At 44.9% G+C, this 23,408-nt stretch overlaps 1 protein-coding gene across 1 annotated transcript in view; it reads right to left on the minus strand.

The window, feature by feature from the left end:
* Positions 1 to 23,408, minus strand: part of gria2b (glutamate receptor, ionotropic, AMPA 2b) — a gene marked incomplete at its 3' end in the record, with an annotated part of 103,238 nt that overhangs the window by 25,387 nt on the left and 54,443 nt on the right. Inside the window, 1 exon segment of the mRNA XM_080502107.1 lies at positions 21,253 to 21,492. Within this exon segment, the coding sequence (XP_080358233.1) occupies positions 21,253 to 21,492 (240 nt within the window).

The following is a 23,408-nucleotide window of genomic DNA, read 5'->3' on the forward strand; positions in this document are numbered from 1 at the left end:
CCGCATTGAAAATTAATTTCGATTCAATTTCATTAAATTGATATGGTAAAAGATACACACACAATAGGGCTGGGCAAATCCATTTAATCAATTTATTGAAATATCTCTCTCACACACACACACACACACACACACACACACACACACACACACACACACACACACACGCGTTTGATTTTTATTTTTTTAAGCTGAATCGCCCAGCCTTACAACACAGACATCTTGAGGCTTTTACTGTGGAAAAAACCAACACAATTTCATATGAGCATGCAGAGAGATGGTGAAAGGGAAATATTCTTAAACAGGAAGAAACCTGCAGAACCAGACTCAGACAACTTTTGCTGTTCCGGTTGGGGTTCGGTTAGAAGCAGACAAATTGTAGAGGGGGATTTAAGCCCTGGTTCAGGTAGGGGGTCGGGAAAATGTCCCTCTGTATCTTACATTTTTGTTTGGTCTTGTTGCCATAGGTTAAAAAGATTCCCCCTTTTTCCTCTAAAAGTCATTATTTTGTACATTATGTGTGCGGATGATTGGCGAAATAGATTACAGATTATAGAGAACAGATGACTGAGTGTGAAGCAGAATTCACCAAGCGTTGGATTGTTCACCCTCTAATAGGGAATGTGAGCTGGGTTTAGACCGTCATGAGACAGGTTAGTTATACCCTACTGATGATGTGTTGTTGCAATAGTAATCCTGCTGGATTACTAAGGGTAAAGGGATTACCGACGTCGAAGGATCAAACAGCGACGTCGCTATGAACGCTTGGCCGCCACAAGCCAGTTCTCCCTGTGGTCACTTTTCTGACACCTCCTGCTTAGTGAGTTGCGCAACAGCAGTCATACATGAATACCTTAAACTGTACATAGATTTATGGAACACAAAAAATAGTCCAAACATTTAGAAGCCAGAGTGGAAGGTAAGGGGGTGGGTGGGGGACAACATACAATGCCCTTGTTAGTGCTACATATATTATTTACAGTTATCACACTGATCAAAATATTTTCCAACTGTAATGAGATTAAACCAGCCTGAGCAGCTCTATCTAGATCAGGGGTCAGCAACCTTTAATGTTCGAAGAGCCATTTGGTCCCGTTTCCCACTGAACACAACACCCAAAGAGCCACACACATTTTATTTTGACAGTCCCACAGACAGACCATGCCAGGAGGACACGACACACAAAACCTTCTTCACTGCTGGTTGACAACTTACAACTAATAAACTAAACTACATGAACTAAGCAACAAAAACACAACACAATTATTACCAACACTACAAACCTAGTATAACCCCCAATAATTACATTTAAAACACGACAAACAGAAACTCCCATAATGCATTGCAACTATCGGTTCCTTTATTGTTACACATTATTAAAATGGAAGATAAATGTGGGAGATCTGGGATTGTTAGAACCATGAGTGTGATGGTGTGTCTTTAATGTCCTGTAGTTGTTGTGTAATTCACTAGAATGTTCCGTCACTCTCAACAAGTCTGCAATGAACCTCCTGGAACTGCCTGCGCTCCGCAGCGCAGCAGTTTTACTGTGAAAGGCACAGGAAGCTCCCAGCTTCAGATACCAGTTGAGCCGCTGTCATGACCTGCAGCTGCAATTCTCCGTTCTTCATGCCATTATTGTTGCGTAATGACGTTACATCGCTGCGTCGTTCACGGTTAACCCTACATTTTACCACTCTTTGTAGCGGGACTGCGGTCTGGGTGGCTTTGCCTCCTTACGTCCCTCCAGGATGAACTGCAGTGGGACAGAGGCTCAAGGAGCCGCAGTGGAGGGACCAAAGAGCCGCATGCGGCTCCGGAGCCGCGGGTTGCCGACTCCTGACCTAGATAGTAGCATGGTTTTCTATATTAAACCAGCCTGAGCAGCTCTATCTAGACAGTAACATGATTTTCAAGCAGGAATATACATTTTCAGATAGGCAATACAACAAAACAAAAAGAACAACAACAAAAACAAAAATATGATTTTGATAATTGAAAGAGCAATAGCAGAAAGCAAGAAAAATCAGCAGCCAATCTCATCGATGAGGAGTGGAAGTGTGTGTGCATGCATGTGTGCTTTGTCCACTGGGTGTGGTTAGAACTGTTGTGGGGGGTAGGCAGCACCTCCCGCTGTGGTCCCACCGTATTCCGGAGTGAGTGCGGATGGAGTACGGGGGGCACGCTAGCTCGGGCGTGGCACCTCTGGGGGGGCTGGGTAGTGGTTCTCCCTCCCTATTCACAGTTGGACTGGTTGAGGATGAGATCCCGTAGTGGCCTGGTGGGGCCCCCCCCCCAACCAAATAAATGTATGTGTGTATGTGTGTCTGTGTGTGTATGCGTATGCGTGTGCTTATGTGTGGGTGCGTGTGTGGGCTGGGATTAGGTGATGGGGATGGGGGGGGGACATTGGGGCTCCTGGGGGTTGGAGGGTGGCTGTCCTCCGGCCGGACCCGGCTGGGCCTTCGCTCTTCCTGGTCTGGGGCTCGGCAGCTGGGGCCCTCTCTGTCCCGCCGGGGTTGGGGGGATGGCCCCTGGGGGTGCGGCGGGCGCCGGGATCAGGGGGGCTCCCTGCCCGCGTGGCCTGGGGGCCCTGCATTGGCCGGGCCTGGCTTGGCGGCTCGGGTCGGGGCCTGGGGCTTTGTGCTCTTTATCCTTCTCTTGTGGGCTCCTCTGGCCTGGGGGGGGGGGGGTCCTCTCTGCACTCTCCGTCTGTTGCTTTCTGGGTTGGGGCGTGGCTCTCCGGGGGGGTTTGTCGGGGCCTCCCCGGGTCCGGTGGGCTGCCGGGTGCCGGAGTGGCGGCGTCCGGCCCTGGTGGCCTTGGGCCCCGGGGTGGTGCTGCGGGCCCCCCCACAACAGTTCCATTCACATCCAGAGGACAAACCACACACACACACACACACACACACACACACACACACACACACACACACACACACACACACACACACACGCACACGCACACGCACGCGTACTTCCACTCCTCATTGATGAGATTTGCTGCTATTGTTCTTTCAATTATCAAAATCAGGTTTTTTTGTTCTTTGTTTTATGTCCTTTTGTTTTTGCTTTTGCTATCATTGTTGTGATTGTTTTGCTTTTTGCTCTGTTATTGCTCAGGCTGGTTTAATCTCATGACAGTTGGAAAACATTTGGATCACTGTGATTACTGTTTAAAAAAAAAAAAGAAATATATGTAGCACTAACAAGGGTATTGTATGTATCTCCCCACCAAGTCTATCTCTCTGTCTTTCCAATCCTATCTTTCCTCTCCTCTCCTCTCCTCTATCCTTTCACCCCAACCGGTCAGCAGAATTCCTCCACCTCTGACTCTGGTTTCTACAAAGTTCCTCCCTGTTGGAGGAGTTTTTCCTTTTCACAGTCACAAACACACCTGCTGCTCATGTGGATATGTTGGGCTTTTCTATTTTTCTCCATCCATCCATTTGTTTTCTATTCTATAAAAGCACATTGGAATGACTGTACTGTATTTAAAAATGTCTTTTTTTTAATAAAAAAAAGAAATAGGAACTGTTGTGGGGCCAGGTGGGTCCCCAGACCCGGGGAAGCCCAGCGAACCACCCCAGAGAGCCATGCCCCAACACGGAAGGCACCAGACGTAGAGTGCAGAGGAGACCCCCTCCAGGCAAGAGGGGCCCACAAAAGAAAGATAAATGGCGCGGAGCCCCAGGCCCCAACCCAAGCCACCAAGCCGGGACTGGCCGGAGAAGGGCCCCCAGGCTGCGTGGGCAGGGACCCCCCCCCCCCCCGGCAAAGTGACCGCACCCCCGGGGGCCGGCCCACCACCACCACCACCCTAACCTGGCGAGACAGAGAAGGCCCTCCGCCGAGCCTCGGATCAGCCCCCAGACCAGGAAGAGTGAAGGCCCACCCATGCCCACCTGGAGGACAGCCACCCTCCCACCCCCAGGAACATCCCTTGTCCTGTAAAATGAACTCTGTGAAGGACCTTGTATTGTCTGAGCTGTATATTGGTGCTTTTGCTAATTTTGAATGTATTTCTACAATTTTGTGACCAAAGCGTTGGGCCTGTGTTGAGATAATTTTCTCATTTGGAGGTGGGAAGGGACATTGTGATATTTTAACATGACAAGTTTGAAAAGATTTTAGAAAGTGGTTATGGTGCTGAGATCTTCAGGAGGTTTGTCACTGTCTGAGGTCAGTTTAGGTTCATCTCTTCTAGTTTGAAGAGGTGAACTTTGAGAACTACTTTGTTTGTATTATTGACTTAAGCTGGAGATATTCCAGATAGTTAGTTTGACTGTGTTGGGATCTCAACGGACCACAGAAAGTTTGTTCATTTTTTGGTTAGAGACAATATTCATTTGTCATGAGACGCAGTCATGACATGAATTCTGACCCAGGAATGTGATTGACCATCACACCCAGTGGGGGTGGAGGGCCTTCTGCAGGACCTTCCTCCCCCTCTTTCTGCTCACAAGACTCTTCCCCCATGCAATCAGCCAGTCACTGATTGGTTGAAGCTCTCAGGCTTTGACACCTCTGAAGTCACACGTTCAACAAAAGGCTTCAGCCAGCCTCCATTCGCTCTTGCAAAGCAAACTCCAAGAAGGTGAGTTGTTGGAGAGCAGCTCATCCAGCGTTAGCACACAGCTAACACCAGACGCTCTTGCAACCAGGGGCCTCCACTCCTCAACTCTTCTGCTGACCCGACCACGAGGGTCAGACCTTCCCCTGATCCAGAGACCAGCACCCAGAGTCTGATCTCCAGGGAAACCAACCAGTTCCTCCAGGACGGACCAGGGACCCTCACAGAACTTCTTTGTGTTTTCCTCAACCAGCAGGAAAACCATCACAGACCTGAGCGACCAGCTCCTCAGTCTGGACAAAAGGAACAACCAGGAGCTGCAAAGAAGGACTCCTGAAACATCAACTTCATCTTCTTCTCCTCAGCCTGCAGAACCAGCAACCACAGTTAGCAGGAGGTGCTAACTACAGGAGAAGACACCAGCTTCCCTCCAGCAGGACAACAACTGAACTCCTTCAAGGAAGTGGTAACAACTGGGCTTTACCTGAGATTAGTTAAACCTGATGCTATGATAGAACTGTTTAACTTTATGAAGATGTGTTGATTCTGTTACAGTGATTGAGTTCTATAGATAATGATATTAGGAGCCGTTATCAACCTGTAAACCAACGTTAGCTCTGCCACAGACACAGGGTCTGCATGCTAATCTTTGCTTTACTAACTAGTTAACTCACAATCCTACACATATCACATCAAAGACAACATCACACAGTAACTGAACACCATCTGACGACTCCTGACGTTTTACAAGACAAATCGCATTCACATCAACTCATTCTAGAAATGGTCCTTTAGCAGAGACACACAGGAAGCAGATGCTACGGCTAGCTTCTATTGTTCTTTTGCTATCAGCACATGGTGGAGACCCAGGACAGACCTCCTGCTCTCTGATAACCTCCATTTGGAATGTAGTTTCTTGTGATCCGCCATCTTGTTTTGTAGTTCCATCACACGTCTCACACACACGCTCCCTCCACCGCTCGCTCTCTCTCTCTCTCTCTCTCTCTCTCTCTCTCTCTCTCTCTCTTTCTCTCTCCACACACACACACACCTACACACACCCAGCTGTATATAGGTAGTTAGAATCTGGGTTTTATTTGTTTTCATTGTTAATAAATATAATTTTTGGAATCATACTTGCTGTTTTATTAACGAGCACAAAGGAGAATGAAATGTCGACCTCTTCTGTGTCAAGAACTCCAAAATCCTTCAAGCTTTACTGTTAATTCAGGTAATTGTAATTAATTTAACTATTAATTCAAATTCCTGATTAACTGTTTAGTATATCTTATGAGACTGATAGAACTGAATTGGCTATCATTTCCTGTTAAGACAGGTGGAGCTCCGAGGTTCTGATACACATCAGATTAAATTTCAACATTATTAATAACTATCTTTGATAATTATTAATCATTATCGATAGCCAACCAAAACATAAATAGTGATCCTTATGAGGTAGTAAATCCCTACAACTGATACCATACGTTTCTATTCGATCATTAAATGGAATAAAAGAGTTATTGAAGAAAAGGTGTTCCAAGTTTCTTGTTAAGTTTTATTGGTTTCTTCCTCTACAGGATCTCAGGATTGTTCCAGATGGGTGTGAGTTTGCAGGGAATGAATAGTTCTAACAGTTGTAGTAGTTCAAGTTCAAGTCCAAACCATAATTAGCAATTATCACCAATATTAGGGTGAACATATTTTCCCTTTCCCATAATTTAATAATGAAGTTTTTTTTAGTTTTTAGGCTCAGCATCTATATTATATTGTTACATTATTGACTGGTTGTTACATTTTGAGTTTTATTACATCATGTTTTATTATATTTTGAGTTGTTGTTACATAATCAGGCTCAAACAAGGCCTTTTATCATAATTTTTGTTATCAGTAGAGACAAATGCAAATTTCAGGTGGAGCCACCAAAGAGAGAAGTTGTTCCATGGAAGCAGAAACGACATTGTGAACCTAAAATGGCGAGGGTTTGGTTGTTTTTCTCTCAGATTGATGCTCCGTCTCCTTGTTGGAACCTTGTGGAGGCTCCAGAGCAAAGCAGCATCTTATGTAAAGAGCTCATCAAGATGAGTCACAGGCGTTCTGGCGTGAACCGGACCAACATGTGGGAGGAAAGTGGCTCTAACAATACACTCCACTGAGTCTCTGCTCTCCAGCTGTGTACGTTTTAGATATTTTTCTCCAGTTTTCACAGTTTAGAGAGTCGGCTTCAGACAAACTTCTTTATATCCAATAACCAGGTGTGGAAAAGCACAGTGCTTAAGTACGTTTCTTTGGTATGAGACTTTACTTTTATACTTACATACTATCAATGTGATGCAACAGCTATAGGAGAAGTGTTTTAGGATATTTTATTGTATTTTGCACCAGACATTTTCATTAAAATTTCATTTTATTAAAGTGTTGAGGCTCAAGTCATTTTTGGTCAAAATCATCTGCTTTTGTCAAAATATAGATGTCTTCATCTGGTATACTTTGCACCACAAGAAATAAAAAGCTTAAAGATTAAATTCAATGGCTCTATTTTTCCTATATTGCTGAATGTAGCCCCTAAAATGTGTTTGACACCTCGGGTTGAAACTGTCTGGTTGTTGCTGATTATTTAGCTTTTGCATCCATTCCGATATAATGATAAAATAAAAAGGTTGGCCATGTTTTTAAAAAGTTGTGTATGATTAAAGCTGAAACACTTTTTTTTGTTTGTTTTCTATTTAAGTACTATTACAGAAACTGAACTTTATAACTTGTACAACAAAAGAACCTACCCTGACAAATTCATATGAATTCTCCATCTGGGTCCTTGCTGTTAAAAAATCTGTCTTTAATGATAAACTTTCTGAAATGGCCCACCGGGTGCCTTTTGATCACCTAATGTAACTTCAGCTGAACTTAATGAGTGAATCAATCATTAAACCAACTCACACAGCTCAGCTCATTTTTTACACAACAAAAATGACACTTTCACATGATAATATTGTCCTGATTGAGAGGAAGACTCAAGGAATTGAGAGGAAGACTATGACTTTTCAAGTTAAATATTGATGCAATTACAGGCGGCAGAAGACTGCTCAAGTCATATTTTAGCCGGCGAACATACAATATGAAATTATTTATGTTACATGTATGTAAGGAGGGAATAATGTGATTAATTATTTAAAACTGTAACTTCATCAAAATTCATTGTTTCACATGGTTTAAGTACAGTGTTGTATTGTATATTTCTGCATATTTAGTTGGATTAATAAAATACACGGGGACCTGAGAATCATCGATCTTAAAAAAGCTTTTGACACAATCAAGAACATATTAATAAAACTGGAACAGTTAAAGATCAGAGGAATAGTTTAACAGTGATTGGACAGTTATTTTAAGGATAGGAGACCATTAGTGAAGCTGCCTCCTAGGACCCGGACTCTTAAATGGCATTCAATTTTAATTTCTCTTTGCTATTTGGGCTTATTGGGACCTGATGAGTGTTACAACAGAGAATTATCTTATTACATGATGTAGTTTCTGAGAAAAATGATGTCCACATATGTGGACATTGGTTTTAAATTCCGATAAAACACAATAAAGTCACAATTGAGTAATGATGTACAAAACTCTATATTTGGTACCTGAACATGGCAACATTGTTTCCTGAGTGCAAAACCAAAGTAGGAAACTATCGTCCATTTTTCTAAGTGCAAAAACAAAAATATAAACAATGGTTGTGTGCTTTTTCTCAGCGCAAAATCCCCAAAATAAATAACTTCTCATTTTTGCTCAGTGCAAAAATAAAATGACAATGAAAACAAAAGTCAGAGTTGTCATTGTCATGCTGACCCTAGAAGGTTATGGCCACTTCCATCTGAAATTTTAAGAAGTGCATGACGTTCTTCTTTGAAGTACCAAATACACTGAGGTCTTCACGGTACAGTAACCAGCTGCTGGCTAAAGCCAGATCAGTAAAGAGCATTGGCCTATCCACAGTGTCCATTTCTTTGTATGGCCATTCATGCTATCGTCACTCATCATTCTATCGACAAGGTCAACTCCACCCATCTTGGAGTTGTATTCATGTATAATACTTGGTCACGAGATGGTTCCATATCTTTTCAGTTTCTTGTCCCATCATTGGCAGATATTGTCACCATGGACAAGCTCCTGTTAATGGAATCATCTGCTCATCAATAGAAACACATTCTGGGGGAGCCTGGGACCTGCAACCTTTCAGAATGCGGTTCAGAAAAGGCCTCACTTTCCAGAATTTATCACACCCTTTCAATGATGTCTGGAACGTCATCAACAATGACCACATTTAGTGATTTCCTCAGTCTGAAAAATCTGTCACGTGTGAACTTTTCTGTGATGGCAGGAATTCTCAAAGTGCTGGACCAATACATCCTAACTGCAGGACACTGGACACAAGACATCAAAATAGAAGCACCAAAAAAAATTATAGATTTCATTAGTTGACGTGTTGATTGAGTCTCAACTTCTGGCCAGTGATACAGCATTGGAGCAATCAGCAATCATTTATCAAATCTTTATCAATATACTCTTCCATGTGGTCCAGTGGGGTCCAGCCTTCTCTATCATCCACAGTGTCCTCTTCATGCTCAAACTGAGCTTGATTTGGTGTTAGCGGAGAAGCCCCCCATCACAGCCCACGTCCTTTCTTGGACTGTGCTTGATGGCTTGGTCCTGGCGTTGTCTCTTCTGAGACCTTGCTTGAGACATCATGCTCATCCTGCTGTGCCCAAGAGCGACGCCTGGGAGTGCCTGATTTGTCATTGTCGCGATCCAAACGATATCCTTGATATTCTGAGACGTTTACGTCCTCTGATAGGATGAGGATTGGGGTCCTCACACCCACGACTGTCCTCCTCACTGCTGCTTGGCTCCTGTCATGGGGGCTGATAATCAGCATCCTCCACGGGATCATCGATGTCTGACAAATCTTCCACTTCTGTCTTGACTCCACCAATTAACCCCAGCAACTCCAGTAGTTGTGATGAAGAATAGAACTCTCAAAAAAATAAATCATGACAGAAATCTAATAAAAATCTATGTAAATGTATTAATAAAACATACCATATCTGCTTGTACTGTAGTAAACTATTTATTTCTACCAAAATCATCCCAAAATACAATTTAAAAACTCAATCCCTTTGTCCACATTTGTGGACATTTTCAACAAAACTATCAGAACTAAGTCCTTCTGTCCAGATACGTGTACATCATGTTTAACAGCATGGTGAGTTGTTATAGTTACAAACTTTTGTCTAATTTCACTTCAGAAGCAAACATTGAACACTTATAAATACATCTGAACAAGAATCAGCCAAGAAATTTCTTTAAATTTTTTACCTGGTCAACTTTTGCATCGGGAGTGGCCGGCTGAATTTCAAGGTGTGTTGTCAACCATCTTGAATCTAACCTGTAATGTGTTATACTCTTATTCCACCACCAAGTGGCAGAGTGATGTCCACAGAAGTGGACACCAGGACTTTGTAGCAAAAAATGTAGTATTGTGGTCTAGACAACTGAAAATGTGCTGTCCACATATGTGGACGCCAGGTCCTAGGAGGTTGTAGCTGTCAGGAACTTGGACTGAGGTCCCCTTTAAGAGTGGGCGGGCCATAGGTCTGGGCGCTCCAGCACCGCGCCTGTGGCCACTTTCCAATCATCACCCTGCTCTATATATATGTCCTGTCTGTGTTTAGTCATTGTTGGTTTGTTAGTCTTCCATGTCTCGTCTGTCCTGTCCAGTGATTGAGTCAAGTGCTGTCAACCATGAAATAAAAGACTTGTTTGAACCCAGCCTGCCTCCAGAGTCCTGCACTTGGGTCCTGTCCGTGATCCGTGACAGAACAAACCAACCATCATGGACCCAGCGGACTCTGGTCACCAGCTGCTAGGAGCAGTTGGTCAGCAGGAAGACCGGCTCACTCAACACGACGAGCAGTTGTCTGGTTTAACGGCGGGTCTCCACGACCTGTCACATCGACACACGTCAGTGGAGAGTCAACTGAACCAACTCACTCGTCTCTCGGTCCCAGAGGTTCGGGTTGCTGCTCCCGCCACGGTGCCGCCTGCAACTGCTGCCACCGCAGTGCCACCAGCTGCTGCCCCCGTCGTGATGCCGCCGTCACCATTCTCAAGCCCAGTGCGCTTCTCAGGGGACTCCGAGGATTCGCGACCCTTCCTGGTCCAGTGTGGTCTCCACTTCGAGATGCAGCCGGGCGCGTTTCCAACAGAGAGGTCCAGGGTCGCGTACATCATCTCCCACCTGTCTGGCAGAGTGGAGGCTTGGGCCACCGCTGAGTGGAACCGCCAATCCCGGCTGTGTGACACGGTGGACGAGTTCGCAGAGGCGCTGTCGAAGATCTTCGATCGACGTCCCGGCGGACGGGAGGCGGCTCGAGCACTGGCAGCGCTGCGTCAAGGAGGGAGGTCGGTGATCAATTACGCGATTGAGTTCCGCACTCTCTCCGCGGACTGCACCTGGAATGATGAGTCACTGCGGGACACCTTCCTCTACGGGCTGGCCAGCCCGGTTCACGACCAGCTGTTCCTGGTGGATCTCACCGACGACTTGGACTCCCTCATTGCCCTTGCGGTCAAGATGGAGAATCGTCTGACGGTCCGTGATCGCCTGAGGCAGACTGACCAGCAGGGAGGGGAATCCAGGAGCGCACGAGAGGATCATGCCCCTCTCCGCCCCGCCTCCCAGCAGGAGCGAGTCCTGAGTGCTGCAGAACCTCCGGAGGAGCCGATGCAGCTTGGCCGCACCAGCATCTCCACGCAGGAGCGGCATCGGCGCCTGACCAGCGGCTTGTGTCTGTACTGTGGTCAGCATGGGCACAGAGCTGCAGCGTGTCCTCTTAAAGGGACAGGCTCACCTGGGTTAAGGAGGGCCCCGGTGAGTCTTAAGAACTCCTCCACGGCGCCTTTAAGAAGACTCACGCCGGCTAAACTGAGGTATGCCGACACCACCTTGGACATTGATGTTTTCATTGACTCTGGTGCAGATGAGAACTTTATGGACCTTAAGTGGGCTGAGAGACATAATATCCCCACTGAACTGTTATCATTGCCCTTGAAGGCTTTTGCTTTAGATGGACGCAAAATATTTTCTATTGATAAAAAGACTCTTTCTGTTCAGTTATTGTTTGGTCCCTGCCATTTTGAGGAGATTTCATTTCATTTAGGTTTAAGTCCGTCCTACCCAGTGATCCTGGGCCTCCCTTGGTTATGTTTGCACAAGCCCCATATTGACTGGGAGTCGGGGGTTATTTTGAGTTGGGGAGGGGATTTTTCTGAGCATTGTCGGTCAGTGTCGGGAGTTAAGGTAGCAGCTGTGGAGGTTCCTGTGTATCCGGATCTCGAGCGAGTTTCCAGCTGCTACCACGATCTAAAGGAGGTGTTCAAGAAAGGGAAGGCAACATCTCTGCCACCGCATCGTCCTCATTACTGTGCCATTGACTTATTTCCAGGTACCACTCCCCCCAAGGGTCGCATTTACTCGCTCTCACAACCTGAGAATCAGGCCATGAAGGATTATATCGAGTCCGCCTTAAAGGCTGGGATAATCAGACCCTCGTCCTCCCCTGCAGGGGCAGGGTTTTTCTTTGTAGCCAAGAAGGACAAGACCCTTCGACCGTGCATTGATTATAGGGGCCTCAATGCGATAACCGTTAAGAACCGCTACCCACTACCTCTCATGACTTCGGCCTTTGAACGCCTGCAGGGAGCCAGGATCTTTACTAAGCTGGACTTGCGCAATGCATACCACCTGGTCCGGATTAGGCACGGGGACGAGTAGAAGACGGCGTTTAACACACCTTCTGGCCACTACGAGTATCTGGTGATGCCTTTCGGGTTATGTAATGCTCCTGCTGTTTTCCAGGGTCTAGTCAATGATGTGCTGAGAGACGCATTGAATAAGTTTCTGTTCGTGTACCTCGACGACATTTTGATTTTTTCGTCGGCTATAGCCAGTCATGTCAGTCATGTTCGTTATGTTTTGGAGCGTCTTCTGAGCAACGACTTGTTTGTGAAAGCAGAGAAGTGTGCTTTTCATGCTCCCACAGTTTCTTTTCTCGGACACGTCATCTCAGAGGGGAGGGTGGAGATGGACAGAGAGAAGGTCAGGGCTGTAGCTGATTGGCCAACCCCGGGTAACCGCAAACAACTGCTCCATTTTTTGGGGTTTGCTAACTTCTACCAGCAGTTTATCAGGGGATTCAGTTCCATCGCGGCGCCACTACATACCTTGACTTCCCCCAAGGTCCCGTTTGCTTGGGGTCCCTCAGTTGAGCAGGCTTTTTCGGCGCTCAGGGCCAGGTTCACCTCGTCTCCCGTGCTTGGTGTCGCGGACCCTGGACGGCAGTTTGTGGTGGAGGTGGACGCGTCAGATGTCGGTGTCGGGGCAGTGCTCTCTCAGCGCAGCAGTAAGGATGGGAAGCTCCACCCTTGTGCCTTTTTCTCCAGGCGGCTGACCCCGGCTGAGCAGAACTATGACATTGGCAATCGCGAGCTTCTGGCCATCAAGGCTGCGTTGGAGGAGTGGAGGCATTATCTGGAGGGCGCAGAGCACCCGTTTGTGGTATGGACCGACCATAGAAACCTCGAGTACATCAAGTCAGCCAAACAATTAAATTCTCGACAAGCTCGGTGGGCTCTGTTCTTCACCAGGTTTGACTTTGTGGTTTCATATCGGCCTGGGTCTAAGAATGTGAAGCCTGATGCTCTTTCCCGGGTCTTTGAACCTGATCCTGCTCCTCGTTCCCCCACGCCAATTTTACCTCCGACCTGTGTGGTGGGGGCGGTGACGTGGGAGATTGAGGAGCAGGTTCGGCGGGCTCTGGAGGGGTTGACGGTGCCGCCAGGTTGTCCTCCCAATCGCCTGTTTGTGTGTCCCCCGGTACGATCTAGTGTGATTCAATGGGCTCACACTAACCTTCTGTCTTGCCACCCAGGAACTCAGCGCACCCTGTTTGTGGTGAAACAGTGCTTCTGGTGGCCAGCAATGAACAGGGAGGTCCGTGAGTATGTCCGGGCTTGCCCTGTTTGTGCTCGTAACAAGACCTCGCGGTCTCGCCCCTCTGGTCTGCTGCAGCCGCTCCCGGTACCCACCCGACCATGGGCAGACCTGTCAATTGACTTTGTCACTGGCCTCCCGGACGCGGAAGGGTTTACCACCATCCTCACCGTAGTGGACCGGTTCTCTAAAATGGCCCACTTCGTGCCCCTAGCGAAACTCCCATCAGCCAAGGAGCTGGCAGAGGTCATGCTCACACAGGTGTTCCGCCTTCATGGGTTCCCACGGGACATTGTCTCTGACAGGGGGCCTCAGTTCGTGTCTCGGTTTTGGAGGGAGTTTTGCAGGCTGTTGGGAACGACGGTGAGCCTTTCGTCCGGGTACCACCCAGAGTCTAACGGCCAGACAGAGCGGGTGAACCAGGAGCTGGAGTCCATCCTTCGTTGTCTGGTCTCTGACAGCCCGGCTTCTTGGTACAGGCAGTTAGTCTGGGTGGAATACGCACACAATTCCCTTCCCTGTTCGTCCACTGGGCTGTCTCCCTTTGAGTGTGTGTATGGGTACCAACCTCCTCTGTTCCCTGCCCTGGAGTCGGAGGTTAGTGTCCCGTCAGTTCTGGCAATGGTGCGGCGGTGCAAGCGCGCTTGGCTCAAGGCCAGAGACAAGCTCTTGCAGTGTTCTGCTGAGCGCAAGCGGCTTGCAGACCGGCGCCGGGTTCCCGCACCAACTTATGATGTTGGGCAGCGTGTGTGGCTCTCCACCCGGGACCTGCCTATCCGCTCAGACGCGAAGAAGCTGGCGTCAAGGTTTATTGGACCTTATCCCATAGTGAAGCTGGTTGGTCCCTCTGCAGTCCGCCTTCGTTTGCCCCGCTCGCTTCGTGTCCACCTCACCTTTCATGTGTCGAAGGTTAAGCCTACCCGGGAAAGCCCCCTGGTTCCCTCCTCAAGAGCCCCTCCTCCCCCCCATATTGTAGAGGGTGAGGAGGTTTTTACTGTCAGGCGGCTCCTGGCAGCTCGCCGGCGTGGACGGGGTTTTCAATACCTGGTGGATTGGGAGGGGTATGGCCCTGAGGAACGTGCCTGGGTACCTGCTAGGGACATCTTGGACCCAGACATGATCCGGGACTTCCACAGGCAGCATCCTGAGATGCCTGGGCCGTCTGGAGCCGGTCGTGGAGGGGGGGGTACTGTCAGGAACTTGGACTGAGGTCCCCTTTAAGAGTGGGCGGGCCATAGGTCTGGGCGCTCCAGCACCACACCTGTGGCCACTTTCCAATCATCACCCTGCCCTATATATATGTCCTGTCTGTGTTTAGTCATTGTTGGTTTGTTAGTCTTCCTTGTCTCGTCTGTCCTGTCCAGTGATTGAGTCAAGTGCTGTCAACATGAAATAAAAGACTTGTTTGAACCCAGCCTGCCTCCAGAGTCCTGCACTTGGGTCCTGTCCGTGATCCGTGACAGTAGCATCCTTCAAGGATCACTACTGGGTCCCAAACTCTTTACCCTCCATATAAATGACATCTGTATAGTTTCTAACATTTTACAATAGATTTTATTTGTTGATGACGCAAGTGATTTTTTTTCTCTTCCTTTTTTTTGTTCACAGGTAATATTGAGGCAGAAAAATGCAGAAATCTATAAATTAAAGAAATGATTTGAGAGAAATAAATTAGTACTGAAACAAAAATAAAGATAAGTTTTGTGAATTGTCAAAGAAATGCATATGTAACTAGATTTAATGCATTTACAGCTGAAAATGCAAGTGTGAATGCTTCAAACAAACTAATGCTTTTTCCTACCTCCTAAACTATAATGCCTTTTCCTGTTTAAAAAAAGTTTCAAAAGTTGACATATTCACAGATGGCAGAGATGGATATCAAACCTGGAACCTTCCTATTTGGATACAACTGCTCTACCAACTGAGCTGAACTGGTAAAGGCCTGAAAGAAGTTTTTAAAAAAGGTTAAAAAGTTGAATGGTTTAAAGGTTGAATGGTTTAAATCGGTTAGGGTTTGAAGGAGTTATAAGTTTAAAAGATTTCAAAAATGTGAAAGAAGTTTTTAAAAATGTTTGAAAAGTTGAATGGTTTAAATGGATTATGGGTCAAAGGAGTTATATGCTGAAGAAATATTTCCCCATCTGTTAACATGGGAAAAAAGTTGCACAAAAGTTGAAATATTTAAAAAATGCATTATCCCTAATAAACATAATGTTAAACCATTAACGATGATCATCATCAAACTTGCCTCAAAGCCGTGTTGTCAAAGAGTTTGTAAAAAACATCCAAAATGCAACAGGAGAACGGTTCTGTATTTTGCACAAGTAGATTTCATTAAAATTGGCTTTATGTTAAGAACGTAGTCATTTTTTTGTAGTAATTGCCTAGTTGTAGGAAAATATAGAAATTTTTATAAAGTATACTTGATGCCACAACAAAGAAAAACTTTAATGTACAAATTTAAAGGTTATTATTCCTATATTTCTTGGCCCATTCCAGATAAAAATGGGCTGCGCTACAATATATTTGACACTCTATATTTAAAGCTTTAAAGCCTTTTTTTCCTGTGGAGGCTGAGCAAGAAATCCAGAAAACCATGGGAAAACTTATGTTGTTAATGATATGATGGCAATAATGCCAAGGAATCACTTGGATTTTAATCGGTTTTAAGAAACCTAAAAAAAAATCTATTTTACGGGAAACCATAGATAAACCATTATAATAACTGAATGAGAGTGCGAAACCGGACCGAACCATTGTGAGAAAAGGAAAAGGGTGATTGTTGCCACAACAATGGATTCAAGTAAAAACACAAAACTTTCGTTGTATTTTGGAGGTCTGTTTACACAACGATGGTGCTCTGGGCCACTGAAAATGCAACTGTTTGAGAATGGCTCTCATCGTGGAACTATTTGAAAAGGATCCTACATGAACACGTGAACACGCAAACACACAGCAACTACATGAAAACACGGTGTAGATGGTGGGAAAATGTACTGGTCATATGCACCATGGCTTCTTCTGTATATATGTGACTGGATGGACAATAACGACATGGCGGCCTCCAGAGATGATGGGGGAGTCTGATTACTGCACAAAACCTCTCCAGCACGTCCCAAAGATTCCCAATGGGGTTCAGGTCTGGACTCTGTGGTGGCCAATCCATGTGTGAACCAGATGTCTCATACTCCCTGAACCACTCTTTCACAATTTGAGCCAGATAGTCCGAGCATTGTCATCCTGGAATATACCGATGCCATTAGGAAAGAAAAAATCCATTGATGGATTAACCCGGTCATTCAGTATATCCAGGTTGTCAGCTGAACTCATACTTTGGCCTCATGATGTTGCTGAACTTCGACCTGACCAACTGCAGCAACCCCAGATCACAGCCCCATCTCCACAAGCTTGTAGAGTAGGACTAGGCACTTCGACCTGCTTCTCTTCTTACCCTGATGCACCCAGCACTCTGGAACACGGTCAATCTGGATTCATCAGACCACATGACCATCTCCCATTGCTCCAGAGTCCAATCTTAATGCTCCCTAGGAAACTGAAACATTTTTGTCTGGTTAGCCTTACTGATTAGTGGTCTTCTTGCGGTGACACAGCTGTTCAATCCCAATCGCTTGAGTTCCCTTTGCATTGAAATGCTCTTGCTTTCACGATTAAACATACTCCAGAGTTCTACTGTTGTTTTTCTTCAATTTGATTTGGCCAAATATTTAAGTGATCACCAATAAAAATCATTCAGGATTTTTCTCGGCCACATTTCTTCCTGGAAGACGATGGTTACCTATCATCCTTCCAGTTTTTAATAATGCATTGGACAGTTCTCAACCCAATTTTAGTAGTTTCTGCAATCTTCTTAGATGTTTTCTCTGCTTGATGCGTGTCAATGATTTGACCCTTCTTAAACAGACTAACATATTTTCCACAACCACAGGATGTGTCTTTCACCATGGTTGTTTAAGAAATTTAAGAAACGTTTCTCATTGCATCCGCTGGGTTTGAATAATTTTTTGACAGTAACAGTTTTTTGCAGTAATTATCTGATAGGTGGTTTGTACCTATTTGATTGGTTAAATCCAGGTGTTGACTTTTTTCAGTATTCAGTCAGTTAACAAAAACGCAGAGATGAGCACTCAGTGCATCCATCTGCCCACATATCGCTCCATTATCTGAACTGACTTACTGACAGCAGCTCACAATCGAGCTGTCGGTTCATCCATTACCCTTGATGTGGTAATAAGATTCATCATAACCAGTGGCAACTCAGTTGCCTCATCTCCCTCGGCTTCCAGAGAAACACCCACTCACACTGCCTTGCATCATTTACCAGCCGGCTCAGTCACTTACAATCTCTCGTTCCCTCCTTTCTCTCTTTCTCCTCACTTTGGTTGCCATGGGAATGAGTGGATCACACTGACCTGATTAGACAGCCATGCAATAAATGAAATATGCACAACAGGCCCTTCGGTGCTGCCGTCGCCGTACAGTGGGGATGGCGGGTCACTGCTAGCATTAGCATGGGGACAATCTGAAACAGCTGGCGCTTGTGATTTGGCAGGGTAGCAGGTGGCGGAGGAGCACGCTGTCAGTCAGGACAAAGATTATCAACTAGCTGAGGAGGAAGGAAGAGCGTCGCGGAAGCGGGGCGCCAGACAAAGATGGATGAAGGAACGACAGAGTTGCTGTGAAGAGGTGAAAGGTGTAGTGGGAAGAGTTTACATGATATGACATGACATACATTTAAATTCAAAGCAAATGTGCTATAAATCTACCCTGATCATCTACATCCCTCCTCCTGCGATGGATCGAGGGGTCGAAGTTTTTCTCCCCCACATAGTGACACCGTTACTTCACCAGGAAACCAGACAAAATACAAAACAAAACAAAAACTCAAATGTCTTTAAATGAGTCCTATTATCGTCATATTATCCCGCTTTAACTCTTCCACTTGGTCTTGTTGGCCCAAGAACATTGGTTTCAATGTTTATTGCTTTTCTTTAATTTTCCTCCATTTGAATTTTGGATCATAGGAGGAATTCAGAATCTGCTGTGTCTGTGTGAGCTGGACTGGCTCCGCCCCCACATTCCCATCTTGGGAAGAGGAGGAAATATTTCCTCTCGTGGTGCCATGTGCCAGAGCAGAGCTGCCTGATTGTGGAAGGAGTCAAAGGGAGAGTCCGACCTTGGTTGGGATTGGCTAAACTCCCGATGACACTATATAGGGTTTGATTTCTGATTGGCTGGTTGGAGCAACACACTTTTTAAAAACTGAAACAAGCCAGGGAGAGAGAGGACACCCTTTCTTCACTTCTGGGGCGTCTTTCCAGGTATGGGAACAATTAGTACTGTTGGAAAACCTTTATAAAGTCAATTTTGCATCATATGAGCCCTTTCAATTTAGATTTGTTTATTTAAAAAAAAAAAAAAATTCTTTCTCCATTTGAAAAAAGTTTGTACAATAATTATAGATTTATTTGAGGGACGACAGACACATTTCAGTTCAGCCTAATTTCATCTTGAGTGGGCCAAACCGGTAAAATAGTGCTGTAATAATTTTCAAATATAAACTTTAATGCCAATGTTTTTACCAAACTAAACAATTACTGAAAAAAACGACAACAATCTCAACGCAAGGCCAATTTTAATGAAACTTTCTGGCGTAAAATAAAATGAACTGGTAAAAAATTTTTAAAATCGTCTTTCGCTGTTGCATTGTGGGTGTTTCTTCAAACTCCCCTTGACAGCATGGCTGAGGGTCCATATTGTTCTTCTGAAGCTGGACACTCCACATGTCATAATTCTTGATTTTCACTGCAGTGACATTAGTCAAATAAGTTATAACTCCATCAGTGGAGGAGATTTCCTCATCTCCGTGCTGGAGGGAATTGTTTTCTACCAGGATTGTAGTTACGAGGTGATGTTGGAAAATGAGTGGCATGATACTGCGAAGTGAGATAATGCACCAGCAACAATGGAGATTTTCCTGCACTTGTCTTTATTACACGTTATTATATGTTACTTTGCAAGTCGTTGCTTTCTTCAGCTGTCTTCTCTTTTACATCCTCGCTTAGTGCGAATTAACACTCGCTGCAGCATTTAGGCTTACAAAGGCAGCACTGTGTATGAAACCTCTGTTCCAAGATATGCCATCTTAATCCCAGATTCGGACATTACCAGTATCAAATAGAACAGAGTCACAATGAAAAGGATCAGAGAAGAGCGACTAGAGTCAATCTGAGTATGAATTAAGTTTTAGTATTACGGTTTGAGGAGGATCATTTGACATCCAAAATAGATTCAGATCACGATTGAACCCAGAAGAACTTCACACTTATAAGAATGTTTTATGTCTCATGACGATGATTAATTCACTTTTTATAAAGAGTTTTTATACAGGATTTAAATTTGGTAAATCCTGTATTTATTTTTATTGGAGCTAACTAATGTAAATTTAAGCAAATATAGTAAAAAGGGGAGGAAATGACTTATGCTAATTATAAATACAGGTTTTACCTGTAATTAAGTTTAATTACATTTGTTTGATTTTGTCTGCATATTTCACAAACTGCTCCAGGGTGTGTGAAGGTCTGAGAAAGACAAATGTCCTGTTCAGGTCAGAGGATAATAGACAGACTGGTTGGAGGTGATTGAAAGACAACAGGAAGTCAATCAACCTGGTTCAAACCTGCAGGTTACAGAAGAGTTCACGATTTGCTTGGTGGTTTGGCAGGATTGGAACCTCTTGCGGCTTGAGTTCAGCTCCTAAGCCTTATGTTTGACACCCTGGTTTGAATAATATGAATAAATAAAGAGGGTCGCCATATAGAATTTTGCTCACTGCACTGGATTTGCATCATGGAAATGTTCAGGGCATTGATTTGATATTTAGATTGGTTTAATACTGCAATGTATATTCACAACATACCTGAAGATTAGTATATCGTTGCCATAAAGGTGAAGTCATTAAACTTCTCTGTGGAAATCAACAGCTGCGGGGGGGGGGGTTCACCCCTCTGGTGTGTCGGTGGTGACTCTCCCTCCCTCCCTCCTCCACGTTACATAAAGCAGCATCTCTAACACAAGAGGTGCTATTGCTGATTGCATGTGACAACCCGTTTGTCATGAACCAGAATGGCCTTTACCTTGATTTCCCTCAGCTCTTCAGCCTACTGCTTTTCTGATTTTCTGCTCTTCTGCATACATTTCTAGGGAGTAAAAGGGTTTGAATGCACATGTTTAACTGCATAAATGGTGCTCGGAGTCACTGAAAATGCAAGTTTTTGAAAATGTCTTCCTAAGGTGGAACTTTATGAACTCCATGTCCTTGTAGACAGAGGATATGCTGCTGCCGATTCTGCGCACCGTAACCGTAGTAACGAGAAGTTGTGCACATGCTCAGTAGCTGGACCATAAGAACGATGTTTCCTCCAGAGTGTCAGTGTGTCTGGTTTCATTACAAAAACAAATAAACAGCGCCAACCCGTGGCCTAACATGCTGATTATGTCGTTTTCAGCCGTTACCGTGGAAGCAGACAACATTTTCTAAAGTTGTAACGTAAACAAGAATGTTTTCTGAAATGGGCAGTAAAAAAATTATGTTTTCAATTGAAAGGTAAAATCTGCATCTTACCTCGATCACTGTCATACAAATATGCAAACTTGTCCCATTTGTAGTACTCGATGAGGCTGAGCAACGGCCCCTTGATGTCCGGCCGCATCTGGATGATGAACTGCTGATTGCCGTCCAGAGGAAAACTGGGAGTGATGAAGGAGACGTGTAGCGTTCCACAAAACGACGTGATGGTGTTGACTGACTTCTTGTCATAGAATCCGAAAATGGCGTACACTCCTCTGGAGAACTGTGAACAGACTGGAGGAAGAAGTAATGCGTTAAAGTACGTTGCCTGAAATTCAGTGCACACCTTTTAAATCCTCATTCTTTGTAGAGTTTCTTAACTTAACTATTTAGCTGTGAAGCTAGCAGAACTGACTATAACTCATTGCAATGTATATATTTGAGACTTTTATTGCATTTTTTTAGTGCCCATTAGGGCAAGTTGCAATTATTAAGGGACGACTCCTTTGGCTTCTATTTGGGCTGATTAATGGATATCTTTCCATAAGCCGTGTCAGGGGAGATCTTCTATTCAACAGTGAAAAGATCCACCCCCCACGCAATCTCTTTAGAGGTTTTATGAGTTGCTCTTCCCAAAACACTTTAAGCCAGATATTCACGAAAACTGAGCATCAATACTTCATTGTGTGAAATTTATCGGTATATGTTTCTATTGGTGTTATGCACAGACAGCCTCCCATGACAGCAAATACACAGACCAGCCATAACATTATGACCACCCACGAGTCCTGATCCATCACAATATGGATTTCTCTTCTTGAAGAGTCTGCTGGTGGCCAAGATGCCACCAGCAGTCAACAAAAACTCAAATGTCTTTAAATGAGTCCTATTATCGTCATATTATCCCGCTTTAACTCTTCCACTTGGTCTTGTTGGCCCAAGAACATTGTTTTCAATGTTTATTGCTTTTCTTTGATTTTCCTCCATTTGAATATTAGATCATAGGAGCTGCATTCAGAATCTGCTGTGTCCGTGTGAGCTGGACTGGATCCGCCCACACATTCCTATCTTGGGAAGAGGAGGAAGTACTTCCTCTCGTGTCCCATGAGCAGAGCTGCTTAATTGTGGGAGGAGTCAAAGGGAGAGTCCGACCATGATTGTGATTGGCTAAACTCCCGATTACACTATATAGGGTTTGTTTTCTGATTGGCTGCTTGGAGCAGCACACTTTTTAAAACCTGAAACAAGCCAGGGAGAGAGAGGACACACTTTCTTCACTTCTGGGGCATCGTTCCAGGTATGGGGACGATTATTACTGAGACAATGAATTTTGCACAACATGGCTCCTTTTAATATTCAATGTTTTCTTAGAATTTGTCACCATTTGCATGGTGGCTCTCTAGCCCGTAGCGGAGACTCTTGCTGCTCCACCCGTCTTCTGCTTGACACCCAGTGGAACACCCTTTGACTGTTTCACAGCTTTTCCTTTCTTGGATCACTGTGTTCTCTTCATATAAGCTGCTGGTTAGGAGATGCTCTCACATTCAGCCATCAAAATGTGGGGCCTGTCAAGAATGTTTAAATCCCAAATCGCTGCCACTTTACCTGCTTGTAACACATCAAATTTCTCGAAAGAGCCGCCCACAATTTTAACTACACTTAGTCACGCAGGGTCTTGAGAGGATAAGGTCTTAATCTCATGGCAGTTGGAAAACATTTAGATCACTGTGGTTAATGTATTTTCAAACAGAAAAAAAAAAAAATGTATGCAGCACTAACAAGGGTATTGTATGTTTCTCCCCACCAAGTCTTTCTCTGTCTCTCCTCTCCTCTCCTCTCCTCTCCTCTCCTCTATCCTCTCCTCTCCTCTCCTCTCCTCTCCTCTCCTCTCCTCTCCTCTCCTCTCCTCTCCTCTCCTCTCCTCTCCTCTCCTCTCCTCTCCTCTATCCTTTCACCCCAACCGGTCCACAGAATTCCTCCACCTCTGACTCTGGTTTCTACAAAGTTTCTCCTGTTGGAGGAGTTTTTCTTTCCACAGTCACAAACACACCTGCTGCTCATGTGGATATGTTGGGCTTTTCTATTTTCTCTATAAAAGAACATTGGAATGACTGTAATGTATTTAAAAATGTCTTTCTTTTAATTAAAAAATAAATAAATAAATAATAATAATAATTTCTCGAAAGAAAATGTTGACTTGCTGTCCCACC

The sequence above is a fragment of the Blennius ocellaris genome (genome assembly GCF_963422515.1).
Source record: "Blennius ocellaris genome assembly, chromosome: 9".
Taxonomy (NCBI): Eukaryota; Metazoa; Chordata; class Actinopteri; order Blenniiformes; family Blenniidae; genus Blennius; species Blennius ocellaris.